Below are 26,565 nucleotides of genomic sequence, written 5' to 3'. Positions count from 1 at the left end.
TTAAAATAGATTGGTAAGATTACAACTCTTACCTTAAATTTCCACTTTATGGAGGAATGTTCTATATGCAGTTCCATATTATGACCCTGCTGAAGACAGTGTTAAGTTAAATAGCTGTGTACTGATCAGTAGGGTTAATAGATTATTTCTAGTTATGGGGTAAGGGTAGAAAAATTTGCTGAATGGAGAAAAAAATCAGAATTTGGGTGAAAATCAGAGCATTTTAATGGTCTTAATTCTGCCATGCAAAAGAAGAAGGTTTTTAGATGCTTCTCCACCAGACTGTGTTTGTATTTCAGGTCCTTATGAGAAGAATTCACCTCCTAATATTAGTTCTCTGATCTCAGTTCCTTCTGTTTGGAGAGGAAAAATTGTGGCTGCTCCAAGGGACAGATGCCTGGTGAGGGCATCTCAGTATCTAAAATATTTTACCAAGTGCAGAAGGAGCCTGAGCAGCTCCTTTGACCTCGCTCTGTTGCATTTCATGATTGGTGTCAAGTGGGGCAGCTGAGATTCTCTTTAACGCTCCTCCCTGCTGGAGGGAGCCTGGGTCCTGGCCAGTGCATGGTAGCTGTGCAGCAGGGAAGGCAATCCTCTTTCTCTTCTGCTTAGGTGGATTGCTATGCTGTAATATCTGGAAAGCCTGGGACTAAATGGGACAGAGCACAGGGCAGGAGGGGAGAGGTGCATATACATATATGTGTGCGTGTGTATATATATATATATATATATTCATGCTCTGATGTAAAATGAGAGGCTGCTTAGTTTATCAGACAGAGCCCAGCAAGTTTTCCAGCCAGAATGTAAATAAACATCTGTGCAAGTGGATATGTTCTTAACTGCTAAATAAATACAGCTTTATTCCTAGGTATAAACCAGACATAATATTGCAATAGAATTCTACTGGGTTCCTGTCACTGGCTGAAAGCTGGGATATGACTGATCCTTTATAGGGTTTCTGCTGCTTTCCAGGTGCAATTGCCATTGCAGTAATGGGTACCATCTAAACTGTGTGGTTTAGTGTAGGGGCTCTGCAGATATGGCAGTAAATACTTCTGCTCCTGAAGACAAAAAGATTCCCAAGTGCAATGTTTAAAAAAAAAAAAAAAGTCTTATTGTAAATTTATATGCATATATTTATTGTACTTTTAACTTATCAAAGCCATAACTTCCCTGTAGAGGACTGAAACTGTGGAAGCAGAATTCTTTTTTAAGTAACTACCTCAAAGTACTTAGGGAGAATTTCTTCCAGGGTTTTGGTTCCCCCACACCTTGACAGAATAAAGTGACTTCGAACTGCACTTTGTTGGAGTACCTGAGAGTTTAATTTGAGCAAGCATCTCTGCTTCAGCTGTCCATTAGGCTTGCAGAGGAGAGTGCTCTACTCAGCTTTTATCTGACAAGCACCTCATTTGTATGTTAATGTTGAGTTGTGATTTCCAGGGAAGGCATTCAGCGTGTTGTAAAGGGCCTTACTGGCAGATTGCAGCTAAATTGATGCTCGACTCACTAAATATTTACCCTACACATCCCACTTAATATGTCCAAAACCAGGCATACTGTGAAATCCTGAAACCTGATTCTGTGCTTATGAAAGTCAGGAAGCTGGTAATGTCAGCTTGGTGCCAAGCAGAGCCCTGGCGCTGCCAGCACAGCCCCAGCCTCTCCCTGCAACCTCCTGCCCATTCCCATTCCGTGCTGCTGCTCCTGCCCTGGGGCTCACCTGGCTCCAGTCCTAGGGCTCACCTGGCTGCTCCTCAATGCCAGGGCAGCGCTGCCCCCGCTTCTCCCACCCGCAGTTCCCACAGCCCTGCTGCCCCTGCTTCTCCAGGGTTGTCCATGGTCCCTAGAGGATGCGTCCTGAGGCCCATCTGGGGAGGGGAGCACTGCTCCTTACCACATGGTTATCACTGGGAGAAATGTTTTGGGGTAGGACAGCCAAAGTAATGCCTTTGTGCCTTTCTCCTCAGACATCTCTAATGTGCTAAAGCTGGTGCAGTGGTGAGGGCTGGGTTGGAGACCTCCCAGCTCACCTGTTTGTTTTTATTCCCAAGCCTGTTCTCCCAATGAGTTCCAGTGCAGTAACAAGTCGTGCATCTCCATCATCTTCGTGTGTGACGGTGACAATGACTGCGGGGATGGCAGCGATGAAAGGAAGTGCTCCCCTCTGACCTGCAACCCCAACGAGTTCCAGTGCAACAACAGCGTGTGCATCCCGGAGCTGTGGGTGTGTGACAACCAGCCCGACTGCGAGGATCAGTCGGACGAGTCCATGGAGAAGTGTGGATACGACGCCAAGGCCCTCAACACGTGCGCGGCCCACGAGTTCCAGTGCGGGAATGGCGAATGCATCCACCTCAACTGGAAGTGTGACGGGGATGAGGACTGCAAGGACAAGTCTGATGAGCAGGACTGCCGTGAGTGTCTGCAGGGGCAGGGCCCAGGGCTCTCCGGGCTGGGGTTGGAAGGGCCAGGAGGCTGCTGTGGGCTGTGTTTGAAGGCAAGGCTTTGATGTCTGAGCAGCAGCTGTGCCAGACAAGGAGCGCTTGTGTCCCACACGGCATGGCTGGGTGCCCAGCCCAGCAGGGTCAGGTGTATTCCATACTCCTTTTGTGCTTTTTCCTTGAGAATCTGGAGAGGAGGTGTAAGAGCTGTTGGATGGTACCGTGCCTCAGAAGAGATCTGTTTCACTAGAAAGATAAGGAGTGAAAAATGGGGAAAATGTTCAAAGCCCTCGGGCTGCATGGTGGGGTCACAGCCTGGAGGTTAGGAGCTGCTATGCTAAAGGGAATATATGATCAGCAGAAAAAAAAAAAATTCATTTTCTGCCTCTGAAATTGGAGTATACTGAACAAGGCAGTCAAGAGAAGTACCTCTGAAGAATCCAGTTTGAAGTGCACTTTGAGCTTGGCTTGATAAAGGCACAGAGCTAATAAATAATGGATTTCTTTTCAGCTGGCTTTATGCATTTAACATGCTGTTGTTGGTATGTGTGGTATTTTGAATGTTTCATCCATTTTTAGCCACTAAACTGTTCAAGCTGGTCACTTACCTGAGGAGGGAGAGAGAAGAAAACAAGAGCAAAATGTTTTGCTAGAATATTCATAATGACAAGATTGAAATTAAATATTTACATAGCTGTTTATATTTAGCATCTCTGACATTGGGCCCCCTCTGGGGACAAAGGCAGCAACCAGCTGCAAACCCAGGGATTATTGCAAGGTATCTAAGAAAATTTACCACTTTTGCCAGCACCATCTTTTCATACCCATGACAACACCAAGTCTAGGCTGGTGAGCTCAGAACAGCTGTATGGGAGAGCTCTTCAAAGAGCTGGGGGTCAGACTCTCTTCCAGGGAGAGAGAAGCAGGTGTAAATTTATTGTCTTCTTTAATAAGAGGAGGATGTAGTGAATCCTGGACACCACTGTTTGCACTGCAGGAGAGCAGGGGGACAAGCCACAGGTTACCCTGGAGCTCCCGTGCCTTTCAAATAGCCAAGGACTCTTTAAAGAGAGGCAAGAGCTGAATAGGGGAAGCCAAAATGTTTTGTCAGGAAGAGAGCAGCTTTGGCTGCTGGATATAACCCAAGGAGGGGTGGATTAGGTAGGCTGTCTTTTCCTTCATCTCTAAGAAGGTGATGAAGTTGCTGACAGAGTTCTTGGGCTGCAGGTACCCCTGCCAGGGTCTGAAGGGTCACAGGGACTGTGGAGTCAGGAGATAAAGTTGGTTTTTGGCTGTTTCAAGAAAGCCATGCAGAAGCACATCTGGTGGAGATGGGCACTTCTCGCTGGGGCAGCCTGGGTGGTTGGTGCCTGTTTTCATTCTGAGACCTCCTGTGGGCAGTCCTGTACCTGTGTCCCCTCTGAATCAGGAGACAGTGGCAAGGGCCATGTTACAAACACAGCTGAAGAACTGGTGTCTGGTACAGCGGACTCCAGCAGAACTGATCGCTGTCCCACGGGATGCATTCCCTGCAGTAACAGCAACTTCACAGGATGGCCGAGTTTGGACAGCTCAGGAGTGGGAAAGGTGAGCTCCCTTCTATTGCCAAGTGGAGAAAGAGGGGAGCAGCTCACTGATGGTGTTTTCCGATGAAATGCCTCTTAAATTTCAATCCCTGTTGTTCAACTTGAAATGTTTTAAGTCTTTCACAGATCCCATTTATTTTGACATTCTGCTGGGTTAGAGGAGTGGGACTGTGCCCATGTACCTTCCTGCAGAGGGCCCACTGTTCCCCAGCTTCTTTCCTTGGTTCTGATGGGCACCAGCCGTGTCCAGCTGAGCTCAAAGTGCTGAGCCATGAGGCCCGAAAGGAGCACGGCTCCACCAGCCTCCCTGAGCTGCAGAGCAGCCTCAGCCAGCAGCACTTCCACAGGCACCAGAGGCAGCTCCCAGGGCAGAGGACGCAGCTGGATACCGCTGCAGCACAGCACGGTGCTGACAACCAGTGGAGAAAGGAGGAAATGTGGCAGAAGTGATGAGACAGTTCTGAGTAGTGGAGATTTAGCACACGAGGGTCTCTTCCCATAAAGTCTCAGTCCAGCACAATGTGGGTTATCTACCCGGGAGAAACAAGCATGTGAGCTGGTTCTGCTGCCTTCAGTCCTATGGACTGGGGAACAGGGAGATTCAAAGCCCCACGTTTTAGCTACCCCAGTGCTGCTCTGCACAGAGTGCCTGGTTCTGCTTGCACCCCAGTGCCACAGTGGTGTGTGAGCCCACGGCCATTCGCAGTGCATGGTTGAGGTAGCAACCGCGAGAGGCCTTGCGGCACTGAGTGCTCGTGTAGCCGATGCGTTCACTGGGTCAGAGCCAAAATTAACGTTGCTTCCCCATCCTAAATGCAGCTGTTGCTGGGGTGCCCCTACCTGCAGTAAGAAAGGGACATTTGGGAGCTCTGGAAGCTCAGTGTCACTGCCCATCTGCTGGACTGAAGAATTTAGGAACCTTTATGATTCTTTTCCTCTGCAGAAATTCTCTGTTTGAGATCAGTATCATGTGGCATGCAGGGAGTCACAGGTGTGTGACGCTGCTCTGTCCCCTTAGCAACAGGGATGGTACATGGGCCCCTCGGCTGGACTTCATTAAAGCTGCAGATCCCGCTACATCTTCTCTTGCAATGGGGATCATATGGGGTTTGTGCAGTATAAACAGAGGGATGGGAGCTAATGCTTTTAAAAAAAAGTTATGAAGCCATCACCTGTCATTTGTTATAAACATTTTGGATTGCTAAATGAGTAGAGCAGAAATGAAGGGTGACAATTGGTGAACAGGTTTTGGCAGCAAGACAGCAAATAAATAGGAAGGAATGAGTCATTTCAGGAAAGCTGTGTGAGAACATTGGGTGGCTGGGGTTTTTTTCCATAGCATATATATTCAAATATGTATATATGTATATTTATAAATTAACATAAGGTTAGATTTATTAGTCTCCAAATCTGAAATGGTTATATTTTAAAATGTCCTTTGCAAGTTGCATTAGGGCATCCAGGAGGGAGAATAAATAATGTTAACAACTGACAGCAAGAAACAGACCTCTTGAGACCTGACCTCACACTTTCCTGCCTCTGTCTCCCCATCTATAAAATGGATTGATGCTTTTTCCAAATGTTGGGATTTTCTTTTTTGGGGAGGAAGGGAAAAAAAATCCCAGAAACCAGAAGAAACTAAGGCTCAGATTTGGAATCTGGAATATATCTGCTGAGTTTGAGCGATGCAGCTTTGTGCCCAGGATTTGTAAATGGGAAGTGTGTCTCTTTGAGGGCGCCTGTTAATTTAGCAGGGCTTTGGTAATTTGTTTTGTATTTGATTTGCAGAGGAGATGGCTGTAAAACTACTGAGATTTCACTGATTCAAACCTTCCAAATTACCACAGCAATTTTCTGAACATCTTGTGCAAATAAACAGCACAGCTCTTCCCTCTTCTTGGGTTATGGCTTTGCCTTGGGAATGGCCTTAATGGGAAGCTGCTGTCAACTCTGCCAGTGGGGCTGAGATGGGTTAGTGTCTCAACTTCAAGATAACATGGAATTCTCCTGAAAAATGCAGCAAAAATTAGAAATGTCATACATGCATTTTAATGCTTTTGTGATCTGTAAGAGCCATTATTGTATCTGCCTTTTCTAGATGTCTCTTAAGAGCTTCAGAGGCTGTTGCTCAAAGGCCTGAACTTCCACAGCTCTGGTGGAGTGAGAAATGAGCCAGGAAACCCAGCCTGGTCTCCAAACTTCTTTTTCTTCTTGAAGCAAAGCCTTGTGCAATGGAGCTGTACAGCCCCACATCTGTGTTTTGCAGTCTCTGTAGCAACTGAGCTAAGAATTGTGCTGTCATTTTTCTCTCAGCCTTGTGGTACTTGTGCAACATTGTCTTTGCAATTCCTACAAAATTCTCCTTAATTTTAATTCATTTTAGGATTAGAAATCTTTCTGTTCTTAGCATTTAGCTATGCTTTTTAGAAGAGCTTTGAAGATTACAGTTGAGGACAATTGTATGTTTTATAACAGCTGCCTTCCAAATCTGTAGCTGTTGTCATGCAGATTTACTTGATGGAGACCTGTTTCTGCTCTAGAAAAGACAAAACCTCCATTGGCTTTAATTACGTTACACTTTTGTGAGGGGTTAATATTTATAGTCAGAAATGGAGGACCATCCTATCCTACCTCCACACATAGAAGTTGCTACAGAAATGGTGAAGCAAACTGGTTTTCAAGTTAGGGGTGAAGACAAGAAATAATTGTGGCAAAGGACTTTTCAGTGACACAACAGGAAAAGCCTTGCAGTGGCCAAGGTTTAGCTTGGCAGAAGTCAGGGTTTCCTGGGGAGGAAGGTGGTGTCTCCATGATCAGGGCTTCCACAGGCAGGTGGTTGTACATGCCAGGAACAGTCTAAGCAGAAGTGACTCTGCCTCCCTGTAGGAGTTCTCGGTGCCACTTCCAGACCTGTGGTCTGTGACTCTCCCAGACCACAGCTTTGTTTCTTTACCTCCTTCATTTTTCTCCATTTGGTGGAGCAGCAGATCCCACATGCTTAGTTTGGAGCTGCTGTCCCAGATGTCCCACTGAGGTTTCTCATTCCTGTGCCTGGGTTTATTAGCTGAAACGTGGCAGCACAGCTGGTCCCATAACTGTGCTTATTGCTTAAGATTTTTTTGTTACTTTGCAGCTTTTTATGAATATAGTGCATATGGCTTTCCTCTCCAAGGAGCAGTGCTATTTCCAAACTTTCCTCATGTGAATACTGTGTATTTCTAATGACAGGATTTCTCCCTTCCCCCACCAGCCCTGCAGTTGTGGCTTTTCCTGTCTCTGGTGCCTTTTGCTGGCTGAAGATGCACTAGAACTAAGTCCAGTGAAACAGTCATGAACTTGGATCCTGCATCCATCGGGATGCAATCACCAATAATGTGGAGTCTCTGTGCAACTGATACTTCATGGTATTGATGCTAGCTCACTTCATGTCTGCAGCTCTTCCTGGGTTATCTGAAAGTAGTCATTTTTGTATTAGAACCAGTTTGTCAAATTGTCCAGGGAAGTCTGCAGACAGCTCTCACCTCCCATGTAGTAACACCAGTGCTGGCCTCCCCTCACTACTCAGAAGCAGTGATTTTCCGTCAGACCTTACCAGGACACAATCACATGATGGAAAGGCTGGAATCAGGAGCTCTCCAGGGTGCGCTGCCTTAATAGGATTTTAAGAATACATCCAATGGGCCCCTCAGAAGGAAGCTGCAAAACATGTCCCAGGAACGAGGAGCCTGTTTGCCAGTGAACTACAGGCTGCCTTGTACCCTGTGTCAGCACAGGGCTGGTCCCAGCTAGGGAGGTCTCTCATTTATTGTAACTTGGGGAGGGAAATATGACTGCTTTTAGTATCGTCAGCGCAGGTGTCTGGTTTATATTTTTCCCCAGCTTTGCTGTTTCATCAGATCTGGTTTGAGTCCATTATAATCTGACCTGGACAAACGAAGTTCAGGCTTGAAACCTGGGCAGATATTGTGGAGGTGTTTAGGGCTGGAAACCCCAAGAAACAACACAACACCATGCAGTGGAGCTCTTCTGCCTTCCAGTGGGCTGTTGGCTCATGGGCATTCGGTAACCTGATGATCGTGTCTTGTTGCTGCCTTCATCCCTACTGTGACCACACTGGCTTTGGCAGTCACTACAGGTCTCTTGCCCAGGCCTTAGCCTGAACATGTTTTGAAATGTATCTTAAATGTAATTTTTTGTGAAGGAAGGAGAACTGAGGAGCAGTTGCCTTTGCCTACCCAGCGTCACTGTACACTCCCAGCTGGAAAGCAGTCTGGCCTCACACAGACTGCAGCCCCCAGAGCTGCTCCACTGCTGGGAGTTTTGCTGCCTGCTTGCTTTGTTCTATCTCACCAGAGAAGCTTCACTGCTGGAACTGAGTCTGTTTTGACAGGGTGTGCTCATATGGGCTTTGATGCTGTTTTCCCAAGGATGTAGAGGGTGATGTAGGATAGCAGAGGGGCACAGGAGAACAGTGGCTGAGGCAGCTGCTGCCTCTGTTGCTTTGGTGGAAGCAGCCAATACTCTGACATTTGCTGACAGAGGGTGCAACCCCGGCAGTGTCAGAGGGACATGGCTAAAAGGTACCACACAAATGACTGAGTTCTGTGTGGCTGATGCTTGAATGTGTTGTCTTAAAGCTCTGGTGACCTGCCAGCCAGATGAATTCCAGTGTGGTGATGGGACCTGTATCCATGGAGCAAAGCAGTGTGACAAGGTGCACGACTGTCCTGACAACAGTGACGAGGCCGGCTGTGTCCAAGGTAGGTACAGATGGCTCTTTGCTCCTCATGCTCCATGGGGTAAATCTGCCAGGGCTGCGTGGCCTCTGGAAAGGGAAGACGCCTGTGCTGCTCCTCTGGGCCATGCCAAGCTGCTTCTTTTACAGTTTTAAGCCATTCTGGCAGTGGGATTGCTTGGGAGAGATGATTGTGCTGACCAGGCAGACTGCATGACTTGGAAAGTTCTTTGCATGATGTTCAGGCTCAATGTTCATTTGCTTAATCCTATCTCATTTCTGCTAATGATGCCCTCCTGAGCCTTATGTCAGCCTGTTTGTTGTCATGAGCCTCATCTAACTTAGTTGCTTTCCTCTCTTGCCCAACATGACAGAGTCAGCATGTGAAAGTCCCAGCAAGTTTCAGTGTAAGAGTGGAGAGTGCATTGACGGAGGCAAAGTGTGCGATTCACATAGAGACTGCAGGGACTGGTCTGACGAGCCTCTGAAAGAATGTGGTACAGTACTTGCCTTCTACGTGTTGCTCCTGTTGTAACTGCTTCCCCTCTCCTCCATCTGGTGCTCACAGCTTTGAGTGTAACCACATGTAGCTGCTAATGCTATTTCTCACTCTGCTCCTCTTTCCTTGCCTTTATTCTCTCATCACCCTTCATATGAATATAATTAGTAGCTTAATCTGATCATCTGTAAGTTTGAACTGTGCCCTTCTCCACTCAGTTTTTATTCTTGGAGGGATGTATGAACTGAGCACAGGACTAGGAATGAGGAATTCCCCCTCTTCCCAAATACTAGTGTCCTCCACAGCACAGACCAGTTTATTTAGCCTCCTTGCCTAAGTTATCTTTGAATTCTAAGGTGATGATAACACCATAAAAATATAGCATTGGGAACAGGCTTTGAAGGTGAAAACATGTAGAGTGGCAGCAACCCCTGAGAGATGACTTCAGCGGTTTCTGGGTTGTACATGTTGTTGCTGCTTCCCCCAGCATTGACAGCAGGCTGCTCTCTGCAGCGTCCTGCCAGCTCTGGGCTGTGGGAATGCCAGGAGAGTCAGGGCTGACAGAGCCCAGGCCACAGAACTGTGCCCCTCTCCATAGGGCAGCCCTTTCTTGCCTTTCCCACCAGACATTGTGGGCACCAGCCCTGATCTGCAGCATTACTCAAACCCATTTGTTGTTTTCCCCAGTACAGAGATGTCTCCAACAGGCATCTCTTTCCATGACATCATGGAGCTCAGTGGCTGCCCCTTAAATAACTCCTGTTCAGGAAGAACCATCAGTCTCTCCCTGTTTTAGACAAGAAAGTGTTTGTGCATGCCTAGTAAGGATGCTCTTACCTCATGCTTCCAGTGTGCCCTTGCTTTTTTCCACTAATCTACATCTCCCTGTTTCTCTGAGTGGGTGTTGCAGTTGTCTGTCCGTGGAGGTCTCCCAACAAAGCTGGCAACCTGGTTTGTCATAGGAGACTGGGCAGTGGCACAGCACATCTGGGCTGGTGCTCAACCCAGTGGTTGTGGTGCCATGACTGGTGCAGCCCTGGGCTGGCAATGAGGTGTTGTCTGAGTTGGGAAGCAGAGAAGAGCCCCTAGGGGAAGGTGTTTCTTGAAGGGCGCAGTGCTGGGCGTTGCTGTGACTGTAATGCCCTCACACAGGTTATCTCCACAGGAGGCAGAGATGCAGGACACACTCACCAGCTCAGTGTGTCTGTCTAGCCTGGCTAAACTCTGCAGTGCCCTCTGAAAGTCCCCCAAAAAAAGCAGTGCAGAAGGCAGGATAACACTTGGCTATTTTAGTCAGGCAGGGAATATACTGCTGAAGTTTGGGTGAAGAGCAGCAGCTGCCCCAGGCTCCTCCTGCCTGGCTCCTCCTCAGCTCTTCTTGAGAAGTGCAGCAAGTGAACCAGCACTTGATTTATAGCCCCTAAATCCATTCCACAAAGCACCCCTGAAACCATGGGAATCATCTTAGTGAGAGTTTGCTTGTTAATCAAAACAGCCTTTGTAGTATTTTGCAGAGAGCAGTTGTGCATGTTTAGAAGTCATTTGCTACAGACCCATGCAAGTGTAGGAATAAGAGATTTCTGTCCATAAATGTCACTGAACAGTGACAATACACAGTGGGGCTGTGGACACCTTCTCGGAGCCTGGTGAACTTGCTCTATTAATTACGTATTGCTATCTCTGTATGTACCTGCTAGGAAGGTGAAAGCATCCCAGAGCTGAGATGGATTCCTTCTGGCATGGTATTTTCCCAGTCTTACTGACTTAATTGGGTTGTGGTTGTTTCCATTTTCTTCCAAGAGCAACGGTTTAATGGCTCTGCTGTGCTGCTCACCTGCAGTGTGCAAGGAAGCAAGAAGTAAAAGATAAATGAAAAATTTGCCTTTAAATTGCATTATAGATTGGAGCAAATCAGTTTTCCTTGTTCTGGTGAGTCCACTGTCCCTGAAATCCCACAGCTCCTGTTCAGCAGTCTTCCTTAAGGAGAGAACTTTCTCTTTACCTTTTGTAAGTCAATTATAAGAAGAAGAAATGTTTTTTTCTGACACTAAACCAGCTTTCCCCAACCTCTCATTCAGTTCTACTTACAAGGATCTATTTATTCTGTTCTTCCTTTCTGCACTTGAGAGCAGGATCAGAGAGGTGGCCTTGGATTAGAAAAGACCCCAGGAGAGGATGGGGGCTGTTGCTTCATGAATTGCTCACTGGGGGCTGCCAGCAAAGACTGTTGTGGGGGACGTGTTTGTGGGAGGACTGTATCTCAGTGCTAATGGAGTATCTCTGACAGACTGCACTTCGGTGTTTTCTGGAATTTTTCACATAGATCATTCCTTGAAGCTAGATGGGAAAATAGTACAGTATTTCAAAACAGCTGGCCCCTGGGAGATGAGAGTCCCCCAGCATGAATTATTAAAGTGCAGAGAGACTGTTCAGAAAAGTCAACATGAACCAGCGCATGGGGAAGGAGGAGTATCCTGGAGAGAGCCCTCCGGTCCCTTGGAAGTTTCTCACATGTGGCAGAACAGCTCAAAGCAGCAGCTCTCTGATGGGATGAGATGCAGAGACTCACATACGCTGTATCCCCAGGGCTCCCCATTCATTCAGCCACTAGCTTTGAGTCCAAATGATCCCACAGAGTTGGTTTGGAATAATAAAGAGCAAGAAAGTGATGCAGTGGAGGCTTCTTATCTGTGAAGGCACTTGTGCTCTATAGGGCCAGTACCAAAACTGATAGAAATAGGAAAATTTCTGAGGAAATCTCTTCATTTTATTCAATCTCACAGCTAGAAGCCCCCGTTTGTCATAGGTGATCTGTGTATCCCCTGCAGGTGTTAATGAATGCTCAATGAACAACGGTGGCTGCTCACACATATGCAAAGACTTGAAGATCGGTTACGAGTGCGAATGCCCGCCTGGATACAAGCTTCTGGATAAAAAAACGTGTGGAGGTAATTGACATGCAAACAGCAGTCCCTTGTGTTTCACCATAGAGAGACGTGATTATATTCACTTGAGCATTGCTCCATCACAGATGGTTTGATTTCAAGTTATTGATGGGTTTCAAACACTCCTTTCAGACATAGATGAATGTGAGAATCCAGACGCTTGTAGCCAGATCTGCATTAATTACAAGGGAGACTACAAATGTGAGTGCTACGAAGGATACGAGATGGACACCCTGTCCAAGAACTGCAAAGCTGTAGGTAAGACAACGCCACAGGCACTAAAACTCTGCTTGCTCTACAGCACACTCCGATAAGAAAACACACTCACAGGGCTGAGGCAGGGGAATGGAAACAAAAGGAAACACGCAAAGCAAGCAAAGACATTTCACTGCGAGCAGCACAGAGCTGCTGCAGCGATAGCAGATGCGTCTCTAGGCAAGAACTACTGATCATGCAGATCAGAATATTTTAACAGTGTACAGAGCAAGATTGCAGTCACTACTTGGCTGTTTGAAGCTGAAACTAGAAAAGAAAGTCTCTTGACAGGTGTTATTGAAAACAGTGCAGCAAAAACATTTAGTGGTAGCAGTATTGAAAGAAAGAAAACATCCCGATTAAAACAGGGTACCTTTGACACCCCTCCACCCTCCCAGCTGTAAGTCACCAAAATCTGACCCTGGATTTTGCACTGAAATGGGAAATTGAAGATGAGTACATTCCCGGGAGTTTCGCTTGTGCCTTAGCAGAACAGGCAGTCCAAGAAGCAGCATGTGTCCAGGGACCACAGAGGTGCCTGCATGTAACAGCCCTGCCTCTGGAGCAAGTTTCCACTTGCTTCCAGTGTGGTGTAAAGCTTCTGTACAAGCACAGCTATCAGTGACTGATAGTTCCACTGTTGTTCAAGAAATGGAAGTTGAATCCAGCCCTTGGGACAGCTGCTGAAGTGACAAATGTGCTGATTTTCTGTGGCAGGCAAGAGCCCATACCTGATCTTCACCAATCGCCATGAGGTCCGTAAGATAGACCTGGTGAAAAGAGACTACTCCCGCATCATTCCCATGCTGAAGAACGTGGTGGCGTTGGATGTGGAGGTGTCAACAAACAGAATATATTGGTGTGATTTGTTCTACCGAAAAATCTACAGGTAAGGAAGGGGCAAGAGAAGGATGTGTGTGTTGGTCCCTTCCCAAAGCTGCATTCCATCTGTACCCCCTAAAGCATTCCAGAGAACAGTGCAGGGTACAGGGCACCTGAGGGCTTTTCTGCCCTGACAGGGATTACCTGTGTGGCCCAGACTTGGTAATCATTTTTAGGAATTGATAAAGACATCAGGGGCTCATGCAGTTATCTCCTTGATAATACAGGGTGACTTTTCATCAATGCCAGATCCTGCTGCACTCCTGAAATTAAATGTAGGCTCTTGTTTACTGAACCATGGATACTGCAAAGCAGGGCCGAGGCTGCTGCTGCACTGTGAGTGTTATATGGGAAGCCACAAAGGACCTGGCATCTGGATGCACAAAGGAGGCAAATGGTGGGAGCAAGGAGGCAGCAATACAGACACAATCTGCTGCCCACTGTAGTCTCTGGTAGACTGGATTTAAATTCAGAGCAGCTGACCACAGTGCATGTTCTGTAACTCATTCTCACTCCTCCTTCAGCTGTTTTTATGGCATCCATCACAGTTATTATGTGCTGGGGCTTGTGAGTGTGCTTAGCCAAAGAAGCATTTAATTTATGTGCTGAAAATCCCCTGTGTATATTCTGATTTGCACAGCTATTGCAGCTTCTGCAGTGGTTTGCTCTGGATTTTAGCTAATGATCAGGCATGGGCTGATTGGTATCAGCACATGGGAGCCAGGCCAGGGTTGCTGCAGGTTCTGGTAGCTCCTGCACCACTGGCAGGGATATCTGCCCAGACTGTGCTGGGTATCGACCACCAGTAGCTGGGCAGGTACCCTGAGGGGCCTGTGGGGCTCTGAAAGTGGGGGGATGGTTCAGAAGAAAGCTGTCAGCTCTCACCGGGTCTCTCACTGGGCAAGGGCTGAGTTCGTACACAGAGAATTATCCAAGACACTGCTCCTGCAGCGCTCCAACAGCAAATGTCCTGGGATGCTGGGAGGCCCTGGGAACAAGCAGTCTGTGGTCAACAGGCTATAGCAAGGTGAACACAGTAGTACAGGAGGTAATTGCTGGCAAGAGATGCCATCTTTCATAATGCTCACCTCAATTGCCTTTCTAGATCCTGTCCTGTTGAGGTGATGTCCCCTTTGGAGTGTCAGAAGATCTTTAACAATATTTAGTTACTGGGAGAATTGAAATGTCACCTGTACTTGAGCCCTTCCATTGTGGAACCTGCTGGAGCCTCTTGGCTTTCCGTCCTGTGCAGGCACAGATGGGAATTTATGTGCCTATGGAACATATGTTATGGAACACAATTGTCCCACTGGCAAGGGATTAACTGGCCTGGAGCTGTGCACTTAGAGCTGGAATACTGTAATCTTGGGAGCACTGCTGGACTCCCAGAGAGCCCTGATGTACCATTCCTTCAGTGCTGGGTCAGAGACAAACCAAAACCATTCTTGTAGGGAAGATGCAGCAGCGTGCTGGTCATCCTTGCTGACTCTGCATGGCCATTCCAGCCCTGACTGCAGACTGTAAAACTGTCAGGAATTCCTGGGTTTAGACACTTCAGTTCCAAGGTTCTAATCTGATACTGGAGAGCTCAGCTCCCATACAATTCCATGAGCTCATTCCATGAGCAAAGGCAGGATGGGCAATGAACAGAGGATGTGAAGCATCTTATGATTTCAAATGTTTGGGGCAGGGGGCAGAAACTTCCTGCTGTTTTATAACTGTTTTAAGATGTACTGAGTTATTCTGAGAGCCAGACTAAGCTTCTACAAACACTCATGCAAACTCAGAATAACTGGATTTCAGCTCACTCAGCAGAATTGATATTGAGAGCAGAATCAGCCTGTGTGGTTGTAGGAGCAACATTTCAGTTATTTATGAAACGTCCATGTGGAGTCTGCTGCCTTTCATTATTGTTTTGAAAGATTTTGAGGCTGCCACTAATATTTAGTGAACATATTCTTTATATCTAGTGAAATCACTTGCCAAATTAATGCAGCTTCATGAATTCCTTTGATGAATCATAATTAGTTACACAGCTCCTAATTCTGCAGTACATTTAAGTACATTTATTGCATGCTAAGCTCAACTCTGTTCAGCAGAGCCCTGAAGATTATATTTTTCATGTCCATAAATCCCACAAATCAATGCTGTTGAAGTTAACATGCCTGAAGTCAAATGTTTTCCTGAATTGTGCAGTTATAGCAGGAAACAGAACAATGAAAAGACAGTTCCCTACTGTGGAAATGCTGCCATACAGGAAGGGGGAAATAAGAGGCTGTAGGAGAAAGCAGAAGGTTGCAGGAGCCACGCTGCCCACGGGGCCCAGCCTCTGGGAGCTGTGTGTGAGCCCTGTGACCCCCTGTCCCTGCAGCGCCTACATCGACAAAGCGAGCGACACAGCCGAGCAGGTGATCCTGATCGACAGCCAGCTCAACTCCCCTGAGGGACTGGCCATTGACTGGGTCCATAAGAACATCTACTGGACAGACTCTGGAAACAAGACCATCTCAGTGGCCACTGCAGATGGAAGCAGGAGGAGGACACTTTTCAACAGTGACCTCAGTGAGCCCAGAGCCATCGCTGTGGATCCCACACAGAGGTAGGTGTGAACACCACGAATACCCCTTTGCCAACAGACATTCCGGTCGACTTTTTGCCCCTCTGACAAACTTGGGGTAGTTTTCATCTCACCAAGACTTCAGATGCCCTTTAAGATATACCCTGCAGTGGAACTGTGGAGATGCTTCAGCTAACCCTTGGCAAGGTCCCTGTTGTTAAAAACAGTTCTGAAATTCGTAGCCAGGTCATGTGTTCAATGGGCCTGAGCTGCTCCCGGCACAGAGGCTGTCCTGGGAAATGAAGTCTGTCTGACTTGTGTTTGGGCTATTTGGATGAGTGAATGCTAGGTACCTCACAGGCACAGCAGGAGAGTTTGCAGGGGTTAGTTAACTGGGGTGAGATTCTGCATTCTGGTGCCAGTTTTGTGGCAGATTACCCAGTGGGAGAACTGCATGCAACTCCACCAGCAGAATTAACTGAAGTGGCTGAGAGCTTTGCTATAATGAGAGAACCTTAGTGCACCTTCTACTGTAATCAGCAGTGCAGGTCTCTTAACCAGAGTCCAGGTCAGTGTTTTCTTACCTCTGCCTCTCTCAGGTTCATGTATTGGTCTGACTGGGGAGACAAAGCCAAGATCGAGAAGGCCGGTCTGAATGGCGTGGGGCGGCAGGTGCTGGTCACAGACAACATCGAGTGGCCAAACGGCATCACACTTGGTAAGTGCCCAGGTCAGAGCTACAGCACCCACGGGGGCTGAAGGAAAGCTGGTTTTATGGTTAAATAGGAAAACAAAATGGTAAATATGCAAAGGCACCTGCACAGACAAATCCTAAACTGGTCTGTCACTACTGCTCGCAAACATGAGTTCTTTTATTTCAGTAGCACAAACAGGAAGTCTTGCTGCAGTCAGAACCTCATACTGCAGGAGCCTTGAGTTGTTTGTCATTGTGCCTTAAGGGAAAGGGAAATTTTGGGGGAGGATGCAGAGCTGTGACAACCCTTTGGAAGTCCAGAAAGCATCAGAATCCTTGGTGTTAAGTATCTCTGTACTTCGGGCTGTCTCAGGAGCAGTGTCAGGATCCTGCACTGGGCAGATGAATGATGCACAGTGTATCAGAGAAAGGGACAGGGCCTTCAGAACCCATTCTCTGTCACCATTCCCTGCCTACCCAGCTGCTCAGGGCAAATGGAACCCACCAGAGGGCTGTGGTGGTTCTCACAGCCACACCAAGCAGCAGAGTGGAAAGGAGGTTTCATGGAGCAGCAGGGAGCATCCTGCTCTGGAGCTGTGTGTGTTTAACACCATGCAGATGTGAGGTTCTCTGCTTGGCTTTGAAAATTCTGGCTGTGCCAAGGATGTAGGAGGAAATGCTGCTGCCATTACATACTGCTGAAGTGCTACTGCAGTGAATAAATAATGTTCTCATTTAGTAATTAAGAAATTAATTAATGACTTGTTTAATTATATAACTTGTTTCTTGGCTCTCATCCACTTGCATTCTGTTCAGTGAATCCCATCCAAAATGAGTGAATTTGCTCCAGAAAGAGAAATGCAGTGCTTAGCATTCCAAATAACATTGGATCCTTTCCTCCCACCCTTATCTGCACCCTCCCCAAACTTGGCTGGCTGTGGTAGGACTGTCCCACCAGCAGATTCCCCCAGCCTGCAGCACAAGAAGGGTTTCTGGGCTCAGGATTCTTTTTCACTGAAAACATGTGAATCTCACAGCTCCTTTAGAGAGCTGTTTCATTGGAATCTCAGTAGTTGTTTTCCAGCAAGAGGCCAAGGCCTGAACAACCTTGGGAGGGATGAAGCTTCTCACCCAGGCACTGATGGAGGGAATCTGGGAAGCCCAAACTACTGCTGCCCTGCTGCTCCTGGTAACAAAAGAACCTCATTGTACAAGGCTGTCAGTCAGGCATTCCCCACACACACACACAGCAGAATGTTCCTCCTTTTTAATCTTATTTATAGGGTCTTATCCCAGCATATCTGGGCACTGATTCAAAATCAGAACTAGTGTTAAAAAAAAAGAGAAGCCCAATAATAAAGAGATTAGTCATGCTGCCAGCAGGAAAAACATGCTGGGCAAGAGCAAAAGAGTTGCAGGAGCTGTGTGTCATTTTGCTTCATTGTGTTTTACTTTCCAGATTTGCTGAATCAGCGTCTCTACTGGGTAGACTCCAAATTGCATTCACTGTCCTGCATTGATTTCAATGGCAGCAACAGAAAAGTTCTGATCTCCTCTGTGGATGATCTGAGCCATCCTTTTGGCTTGGCAGTGTTTGAGGTAAGAGTGGAAAATGGATGCAGAACAGACTGGAGCCTGTAAGAGGTCCCAGAGTTGTTCTTGATTAAAAGCTCTGCCTTTTGCACAGCCCAGAGAGCTCAGTGAGGGCGGTCGCTGCTATAGAAACCGATAAACCTGGTGTGGCTTCAGCAGGGAAACTGTTTTTTTAAGCCCTTAATCAAGAGCAATGTGTTATGTCATGCTTTTACCTAACTGCAGCATCAGTGTATTAAATGATCCGGGGAACAAAGGCTTCAACTTTGGCACTCTCTGTAGGTCAGGTAAAGCAGAGAAAGGTCCAGTTGGCTTTTGGCTCGGGAAAATCCTTATCCTTAAATCCCTTATTCCTCCTATGTGAAGTGGGTAATATCTGGGCATCTAACTTTGGGCATGGGTTTCTCCAAGTCATTGTTGCTCTTTAGTGCTATCCCCAGCAGCAGCATTTGGAAAGATCTCTTAGATTATTTCCCCTCTCTGGTCTGAATAGCTGGGTAGAATAACAGACAACCCTTTTGCTTTTGCCAAGCTGCCCTTGGTTGTCCAGCAGTGTGGCTTTCCTTATGGAAATACACATGGGTTTAGCAGGCAGCAGCACACACAGATGACCAAGAAATTAAATACTGTTTGGTAATTGCAATTCCAGGGTACCTCTTTCACCAGTAATTTTGTATCTTCAACCATAGTATGCCATGCAAAAGATAGTAATAAATAAAAAAAAAAGAAAGGTGCTCAGCTTCCAGGTGTGCTCTAGGCACTGGCCTCTTCATAGATACCTGTTTAATGCAGGTCTTATCTTGGGAAAGGAGGAAAAAATCAGCAAGGTAACAAATGTTTCTTCTATGGAGTATGGCCCTTTGCTCATGATCTATCCCAGCTTACAAAGAAAAAGCAGTTCAGAAACAACATGGATGCAGTTTGTCTGTACCTTACCAAATTTCTCCTCCCTCACCTCAGTCTCAGAGCTACTCAAAATTACACAGCACTTTGTAAACTTGTAGGAGAGCTGGGCTTTTGAACATTGTCCAAAATAGAAAGAAAAAAGCTGCAGACAGCAGTAGCATGAACCGAAGGTGCCCCATCGTAGGAACACAGGGCACTAACTTCGTGACTGCTCGAGTTTACTCCAACTCGAGCAGGATTTGAGCAGGCCAGGTCAGGAATCTGTGCATTCCCTGCAGGACAGAGTGTTCTGGACTGACCTGGAGAATGAAGCAATCTTCAGTGCAAACAGGCTCAATGGCTTGGACATCTCCATTCTGGCAGAGAATCTCAATAACCCTCATGACATCGTGGTGTTTCATGAATTAAAGCAGCCCAAAGGTAAGAGGTGTCTTCAGGATGTCATGGCCCTGAATCAGGTTTATTTGAGCTGGCAAATGAAATGCTCCCTGATGGTTCTTGATGAGAGAGAAAGCACAGGTAATAATGGGAAATCAATGCCTAATGTTTGAAGTTCCTGCATAATTAATTCAGCAGCAGCATTTATTGAAGAACCTGCAATTTGCTAATAGCTGTTTAATTAGCATCTTTGATACCAGTGAGTTACTCTTGTCACTGTGTTGCTTCCCATTCATTATGTATTTGGGAAGTTTTTATAGTACTGTGTAAGGTTCCACTCCACCATACAAACTGTAAAGACGCATAGGCAGCCTGATAATTTTCAGAGGATCTGATATTTCTTTGCCAAGGGCAAGAAATAAATAATTAGAAAAAAACCTTGTCTTTTCTTCCATCTTTGAACAGCTCCAGACTCCTGTGAGCTCAGCTCCCAGCCAAATGGAGGCTGTGACTACTTGTGTCTTCCTGCACCTCAGATCTCTCCCCATTCCCCCAAGTACACCTGTGCCTGTCCTGACAATATGTGGCTGGGTCCTGACATGAAAAAATGCTACAAAGGTAAATACAGTCACATCTCCATTTCACTATTCCAGCAAAACCATATTTACAGTGAACATATTTCCTGATGGTGAAAACACAAACACCGGCTTCTGCCACTCCTTGCTGCCCTCTGAGCAAAGCAGCACGGTGGTGTCCTTTGCTGAAAGCTTGCTTATTTTGGAAAGCTTAATCAGGAAAAGATACAGCAGGAAGGGGGGGGGAAAAAAGGACTAGGGCCCAGCACTAGTTCTTGGTACAAATTCACAGTCTTCTGAAGTTCTGTAAAAAACCACAAGTTTGTGAACTTCTTAGCTACCTTCAATACAGAGTGCTTTTTTGTTAGTATTAATAAATCAAGCTTGACTTCAGGAAGTCATTTCTGTAGCTTTAGGCAGAGAACTATCAATAGTTTGACTACCTGGGAAATAGAATTGGAATTTGGTTTCTGCTTCTCTTCATTAAACAGTCCTTCCCAGATATATGTCACCGTTTGTGATTTGCTTTGTGTACTTGCTTTAACCAAATTTTCTTGTTGCTCTTGGTTTTCACATCTTCCAACTACTGCAGCTCCTGTAGTGGTTTCCACAACCACTGCTGGCACCACGACCATCACTGCTGTACCTGGCAGTGCCAATGACACCACTGAAGTTGTTCCCAAAGCTGTACCAGAAGCTACAATCACCACCCCAAGTCTTCATTTACCTTCCACCACATCCATCCTGATAGATTCTGAGATGACCACTGGAAACAGCAATTTATCACAGCACTGTAAGAGAATGAGATTCCTCTTTCCTCCTTCTATGTCACAACTCCTCATGCACTGGTGGGACACCTGACCTAATGTCTGAGTTCCAGAGGGGTCAGGTGCAGGCACATCCTGGTGCACAGCAGGAGACATCAGCCCGTCTCTCTGCAGGCACCTGGATTATGATGGCTGCTGTCATTCCAGTCACTTGGCATGTTAAGGAACTTATATGAACTTTTATCCAAGGCACATGAAAGGCCCTGAGAGTTCATATCAGCCCTTGCCTTGTGCCCAGTACTGGCTCATCCCAGCTTCAGTGCTGCGGGCAGTAGAATGGATGATTCTGCAGGTGCTTCACCTCTTTTAATTGTTTAATTATTTATGTGATCCAGCACAAGTTCTGGGTGAAAAATTCCCCCTGTGCAGCTTTAGTGCTGCTGGACACGTGGAATCACTACAGCCCAAGACAAGCTGCCCCTGTTTTGTGTGGCCGTGCTTGGCATGTTAATGTGGCCTCATCATGACACAGGTTTGAAGTTTTGCATTATTTATCAGAAAAGCATCCCAGTGGAGAGCACTAATAGGCTCTCCTCAATGGAACACCAGCCTGCATCTCAGAGCTAACAGGCAATCCCTCCAGGTCCTGCTGCCAAGGCAAAGCAGAAAGGCTGAACTGCTGTTCAAAAAAAAAAAAAAAAATTCTAGTCCAGAGAGAAGATTTTGCTCTGCAGGACCTCAAACAGACACGTATGTTTAAAAACAGTAAAATGTTTCTTTTCCCCAAATGTTTCACTGTTTCCATTACATCTGGAAAGCAGCAATACACCACCTCTGTCTGCAGAACAGTGCTGCAGTGCACTCTGTGCTGCGTGGGGAAAGCACAGTCCAATGGCTAAAATGCATTCAGTTCTCTTTCTGCAAGTTTCTTTCAAATGCAATAATTACCTTTTTAATAAGCCATGAAAGTAAGGTGCTTTTATTGTCCACTTTGGAAACAGTCTGGCTTGTTATTAAGTAAACAACTATGTAATGCAGCAGCCTGCTACAAGGAGGTATTTAAAAGTTGCATGAATTGGTGTATCAAAAGAAAAAGTAGTTAGTTCCTCCTATCTCAACTCCTGATATTTTAGCAATAGTAAATTTTCTATACTGATCCCCTACATAAGATCTCAGAGCAAACATTTTAAAGTACAGAACTTGAAAGGTATATTGAATTTTTTTAAATTACGTTTTCCTGTAATTGCTTTTTTTCTCTTATAAGTACACTATTGAATTTTGGAACCATTCTTGTATGCTGAGGCAGGCTGCAGCAATGAGGGATAGATGTGTTCACTAATTCCTTAGCTGTAAATAATAAAAAAGGAAAATATTAAACAGAGAATTTGTGCAGATGGCTTTGAACTACATTCTTTTTCTGACAGCTCAATAAATCATTAATTGTGTTAGTATTAGAAAGTGTTCTGCTGTGGATTTTTAAGAGCGCTATTCACCATGCCCTGATCCGTGCATGGCATTTCCATTAAATGTCATGTTTTTAAAACTGGCCTCCTTTTTTTGTGCTTGCAACAGTCACCCATTTCTGGTCAGAGCTTCTCTGACAGCCCTGTACCAAGTGTGTCCCTTCACTGGGCACGAGCTCTGGGGTGCCCCTGTCCCCCTGCGAGGCAGCGGCGCTGCAGGGACCTCATTCCTCAGGAGAAGGAGCTCAGCTCAGCCCAGATCTGTGTGCACTGCTCAGCATCTCCTGAATAATTTTATTATGAAACTTTTTGTAAATTCTTTAATTGCAAAAGCTTTCTTATGGGCAGAACAACACGGGTAGTAACAGAAAACATTCTTTAAAACCAGAAAGTGAATTAAATGATCAGAACACTTCTGTAATTACAGATGCAAATGATGATGAAGGCTTCGGTTCAACTGTGACAGCAGCTGTGATTGGAATTGTCATTCCTGTGGGTAAGCAGATTGGATTTAACCTTTGAAGGAGATCACACCGAAGTGCAATACCAAAATAGTGCATTTACCACAGTAAATACACTTTTCTAGTTTTCAGTGGTGTGGTGGGAAAGAGGAACTGTTGGATTGGGGAAAAGTAGCCCAGCTTTGAGAAAATGTTATGAGGATGGCTGCCAACATGGGAACATCCCAGCAGATCCATGCCTTCCTAACAGCCCTTTCTTTCCCCTCTCCTCAGTGGTCATTGGCTTGCTGTGCATGGGGGGATACCTCATCTGGAGAAACTGGAAACGGAAGAATACTAAAAGCATGAATTTTGATAATCCAGTTTATAGGAAGACAACAGAAGAGGAAGATGAAGATGAAATCCATATTGGACGAACTGCCCAAATTGGACACGTGTACCCAGCAGTAAGTAGCTGAGGAGATGGCTGATGGAGAAGATTAATTCTGTTGAGAGTTCCAGTACAGAATTTGGATTAGTGTTGCTTATTTGCCACATAATGACAAAAACCAGAACTTCTTTAGTATCATTGATTAGGCAGAAGCATAAACATCCATGCAGCCCATGCAGTTATCTTAGAATACAATGCTCTGTATCAGATACTCTGTTCAAAGGAAGAGTAATTGTCCTAATCAAGGTACCAATCTGACAAATGTAAAGCTCCCTCAAGAGCAACCTCAGTATGGGACAGGTGATTACTCATCCTCTACTGGATTCCACTATATCTCTGCTTAGGCTGCTACCAAGTGTCTATAAACTATCGTAAGGATAAATTGAGTTTCTCTACAAATGGGGGAGAATATTTTCTCCATAGTAACAGTCTAAAGAAAAGTCACATTCCTCACAAGGAGAAGTGAGTGAGGTTCTGTAAGAAGTTAAGGAAAAGGATCCTCCCTCAGAGCAGCATCCCTGGGGAGAGGAGCATTGGCAGGTATAACTGCATTGTATTTTCAGAAGAGAGCAGGAAGATCCAGAGTAATGAGTGAAGGCAATACAGCTCCTCTGGGCAGGCAGGTGGGCAGATAATGTCCTATATCATCTAAAGGTCCCACACAAGACCCCACTGGAGAAAGTGCCATCCCTTACAAGGAGCCTTACCCAATATACAAGGGCAGGAAATTTTCCAGCACCTCTTTAGTAACACCTGAGCAAGTGACCTCATTTGGGGAGAAAAAAATTGCTATCTAGAATAGACTTGTCACCAATTCAGCAGGGACAGCCATGAGAGTTTTAACAAGAAATACAAATTAGCACCAGTATCAGAGTTCACAAAAGTGTGTTTTTTCCCTCCCCAGCGTGTAGCATTAAGCTTAGAAGATGATGGGTTGCCATGAGGATGCTGCTCCAATCAACTGAACACAGAACAAATCTGCTTTGGATCACAGAACCTGCTTCTTCTTTTTGATCGTTATTTATGTTGCAGAAGGGTAACCACAAAGTTATAATGAACTGCAAACATCCAAAGGATGTGAGAGTTTTGTATGTATAATCTTTTATACACATTTTAACTTGTTGCACTACCCATTTGTGATAGTGAATAAGCAACAGCTGAGCTACTAACTCAATGTACATAACCAGCCAGGCTGAAGGTTCAGTAGCTATTGCTTTATTTTAAGACTATATTTATAGATATTTTGTAAATATGTTGAATATGCTTTGTGGCTATCCATCAACATAAGTAAAATAAATTCTGTACAGGCAGTTTAGAAATATTTATTAACAAAATCTGGATTATAAGATCTGTTCTGTAAATATAGTAGAGGGGTGAGAGTATTTATTTTTTGTATGTTTGGCTTGCTGTGCATAGATTATCTGTGTATATATCTATCTGGACAAGATAGATATATAGACATATAAATATATACATATATATAAAAATATATACATATATTTTAAAATTACTAGCCTACATTTATGAAAATTAGGGATAATTGAATTTTTACAGGATGTTTGAGAAGTTTGCAGTGAAATCTAAAGACACTATGTAAGAAAGAGCTGTGGTATAAGATAGCTGACCAGTGAAGCACTCCATAAAAAACAGCTCCTGATTTCCATCCTGGCTCTTTAGGGCTGCTTTTACATTTTCCAGTTTATCCATGAAGAATCCATGCAGTGCATTTAACTGGAGAGCTATTGCCTACAGCATTTCAGTCAGGAGAAACTCCTACAGCACCTAGGGTTTTTGTGTTGTATTGTTGCTTTTTTACAGCTTGGTACAAATCTGATTTGGTTTTTGCTTGTTTGTTTCTAAATGTAAATCTAAATGCTTTTCCACACTGGCAGTCTTGCACCTCTCAAATCAGTTCAGAATTAACAGAAACAAAGATTTAGCCATGTGTTTCCACACTCCCAAGTGAGCGCTCTCTGTGGTTCATCAGGAGAATAACACAAAAGTCACTTCCTTCCCTCCTTGCCCTTATCCCCTGCTCATACTGATTTAAAAAATCCATTTTAGGAGCTGCTGTGGGCACACAAAGAGCTCTTTGAAGGGCAGCAACTCCCTTCCAAAGTCTGGCCCGTGGAACAAGATGCCCCATGGCAGGTCTCCCAGAGCACAGAGCACTAGGCAGAGCGGCCAGAGCAGGATAAAAACTCCCAGCCTTACCAGTGTCTTTGGCTGGGTCATCCTGCACCTGGCAGAAGAAACACCTGGTTTTTCTCATCTCATTCTATGAGATTTCCTGGGAATTCTGTGGGAAGAGAATACACTTACCTCCCACTGCATAACGGACTAGTACCTCCCTGAACTGTACCAAATCCTAGAGAAATCTTCCCCTGTTTTTATATCAGTCCAAGCTTTTGTGTTTGAGTGAGTAGAAGAAACTCAGCCTGAGTAGGTTTGGGGGTTTTTTTCCTTTTGTTTTCCTTTCTTTTAGAATAAATTTACAGTGTAATGTGAGCGGGAAGCTGATTCTTGACTAAGAGAAGGAAGAAAGTGTCCAAAGCCCTGGTATGCATTACAAACATAATTCATACTCTCAAATGCCTCATGGCCTGCATAAACAATACAGAAGTAATCAAGCATCCTTCTATTCCAAATTTTAGATTTTAAGGCAGTGACAAAATGAGTGAGATATCCCATTATTGTTGTAAGGTATGAAGCTCTCTTTCTACAAATCCATGCACTGTGTGCATGAAGAAAAAAGCTGAGAAAGGCTGTATGTGATAACACTGTAACTAACAGACGAATGTAAATATATATGAAAGTTCTACAGTTTTGATACTTTTTTAAGAACACACAATCAAACCTGTACAAACCACGTGTAAAAGGCTGCAGGTTTTTTCAAACCATTGTAAATGAATTCAGTGTGCAGTGCTGATTTCAACCTTTACAGATTTATAACTACTGAGAACACCAAATTTGTTTTTTAAGAAATTAATTATTTTAAATAATGGTTCCGATTGGTAGGGTGATATTTAACATTGTAATCATTTCTGCTCTGTCTTGTCATACTGAAGTTCTGTTAGAGTAAGTTCTTGCTTGGTGCCTTTTGTGTTTCAGTTCTTACCTTCTGGACAAAAGGCCCAGGGAGGGGTGGGGGTGGGGGGGGGCTCTGTGTAACACTTGCTGTACTGGAAACCAAATGAACACGTTTGTAAAACAGTGCACTGTTTCTATAGAAAGATTAAATTTTTTTATTTGGGACTACTGAACTAATTACTTCATGGTGTCTGAAAGGGGGGGTGTATCATATTTTGGTCTGAGTTTTCCCTAACTCTTAACTGCCCAATGCCAGAGTGGGATTTGGGAGCAGTGCAGGGTAATTCAGCTTCAGCGTCACAATA

General features: G+C 45.2%; 1 protein-coding gene across 2 annotated transcripts in view; it reads left to right on the top strand.

Moving 5' to 3' along the window:
* The window catches only part of LRP8 (LDL receptor related protein 8), a 58,201-nt gene extending 31,913 nt beyond the window's left edge, over nucleotides 1-26,288 (top strand). For both annotated transcript variants that reach the window (XM_082287068.1, XM_082287067.1), the window contains exons 3-17: nucleotides 2,055-2,417; nucleotides 8,668-8,790; nucleotides 9,140-9,262; nucleotides 12,093-12,212; nucleotides 12,342-12,467; nucleotides 13,182-13,353; nucleotides 15,718-15,945; nucleotides 16,503-16,621; nucleotides 18,057-18,196; nucleotides 19,375-19,516; nucleotides 19,940-20,092; nucleotides 20,642-20,842; nucleotides 22,707-22,775; nucleotides 23,014-23,186; nucleotides 24,075-26,288. In XM_082287068.1, the coding sequence (XP_082143194.1) occupies nucleotides 2,055-2,417; nucleotides 8,668-8,790; nucleotides 9,140-9,262; nucleotides 12,093-12,212; nucleotides 12,342-12,467; nucleotides 13,182-13,353; nucleotides 15,718-15,945; nucleotides 16,503-16,621; nucleotides 18,057-18,196; nucleotides 19,375-19,516; nucleotides 19,940-20,092; nucleotides 20,642-20,842; nucleotides 22,707-22,775; nucleotides 23,014-23,186; nucleotides 24,075-24,113 (2,291 nt within the window). In that variant the 3' untranslated portion in view covers nucleotides 24,114-26,288. The remainder of the gene's footprint in view (nucleotides 1-2,054; nucleotides 2,418-8,667; nucleotides 8,791-9,139; nucleotides 9,263-12,092; nucleotides 12,213-12,341; nucleotides 12,468-13,181; nucleotides 13,354-15,717; nucleotides 15,946-16,502; nucleotides 16,622-18,056; nucleotides 18,197-19,374; nucleotides 19,517-19,939; nucleotides 20,093-20,641; nucleotides 20,843-22,706; nucleotides 22,776-23,013; nucleotides 23,187-24,074) is intronic.
* The last annotated feature ends 277 nt before the right edge of the window (nucleotides 26,289-26,565 follow it).

The sequence above is a fragment of the Coloeus monedula genome, assembly GCF_965178545.1.
Source record: "Coloeus monedula genome assembly, chromosome: 9".
Classification (NCBI taxonomy): domain Eukaryota; kingdom Metazoa; phylum Chordata; class Aves; order Passeriformes; family Corvidae; genus Coloeus; species Coloeus monedula.
Note: the sequence above shows the minus strand (reverse complement) of the source record. Positions and strands in the feature narration are given on the sequence as shown.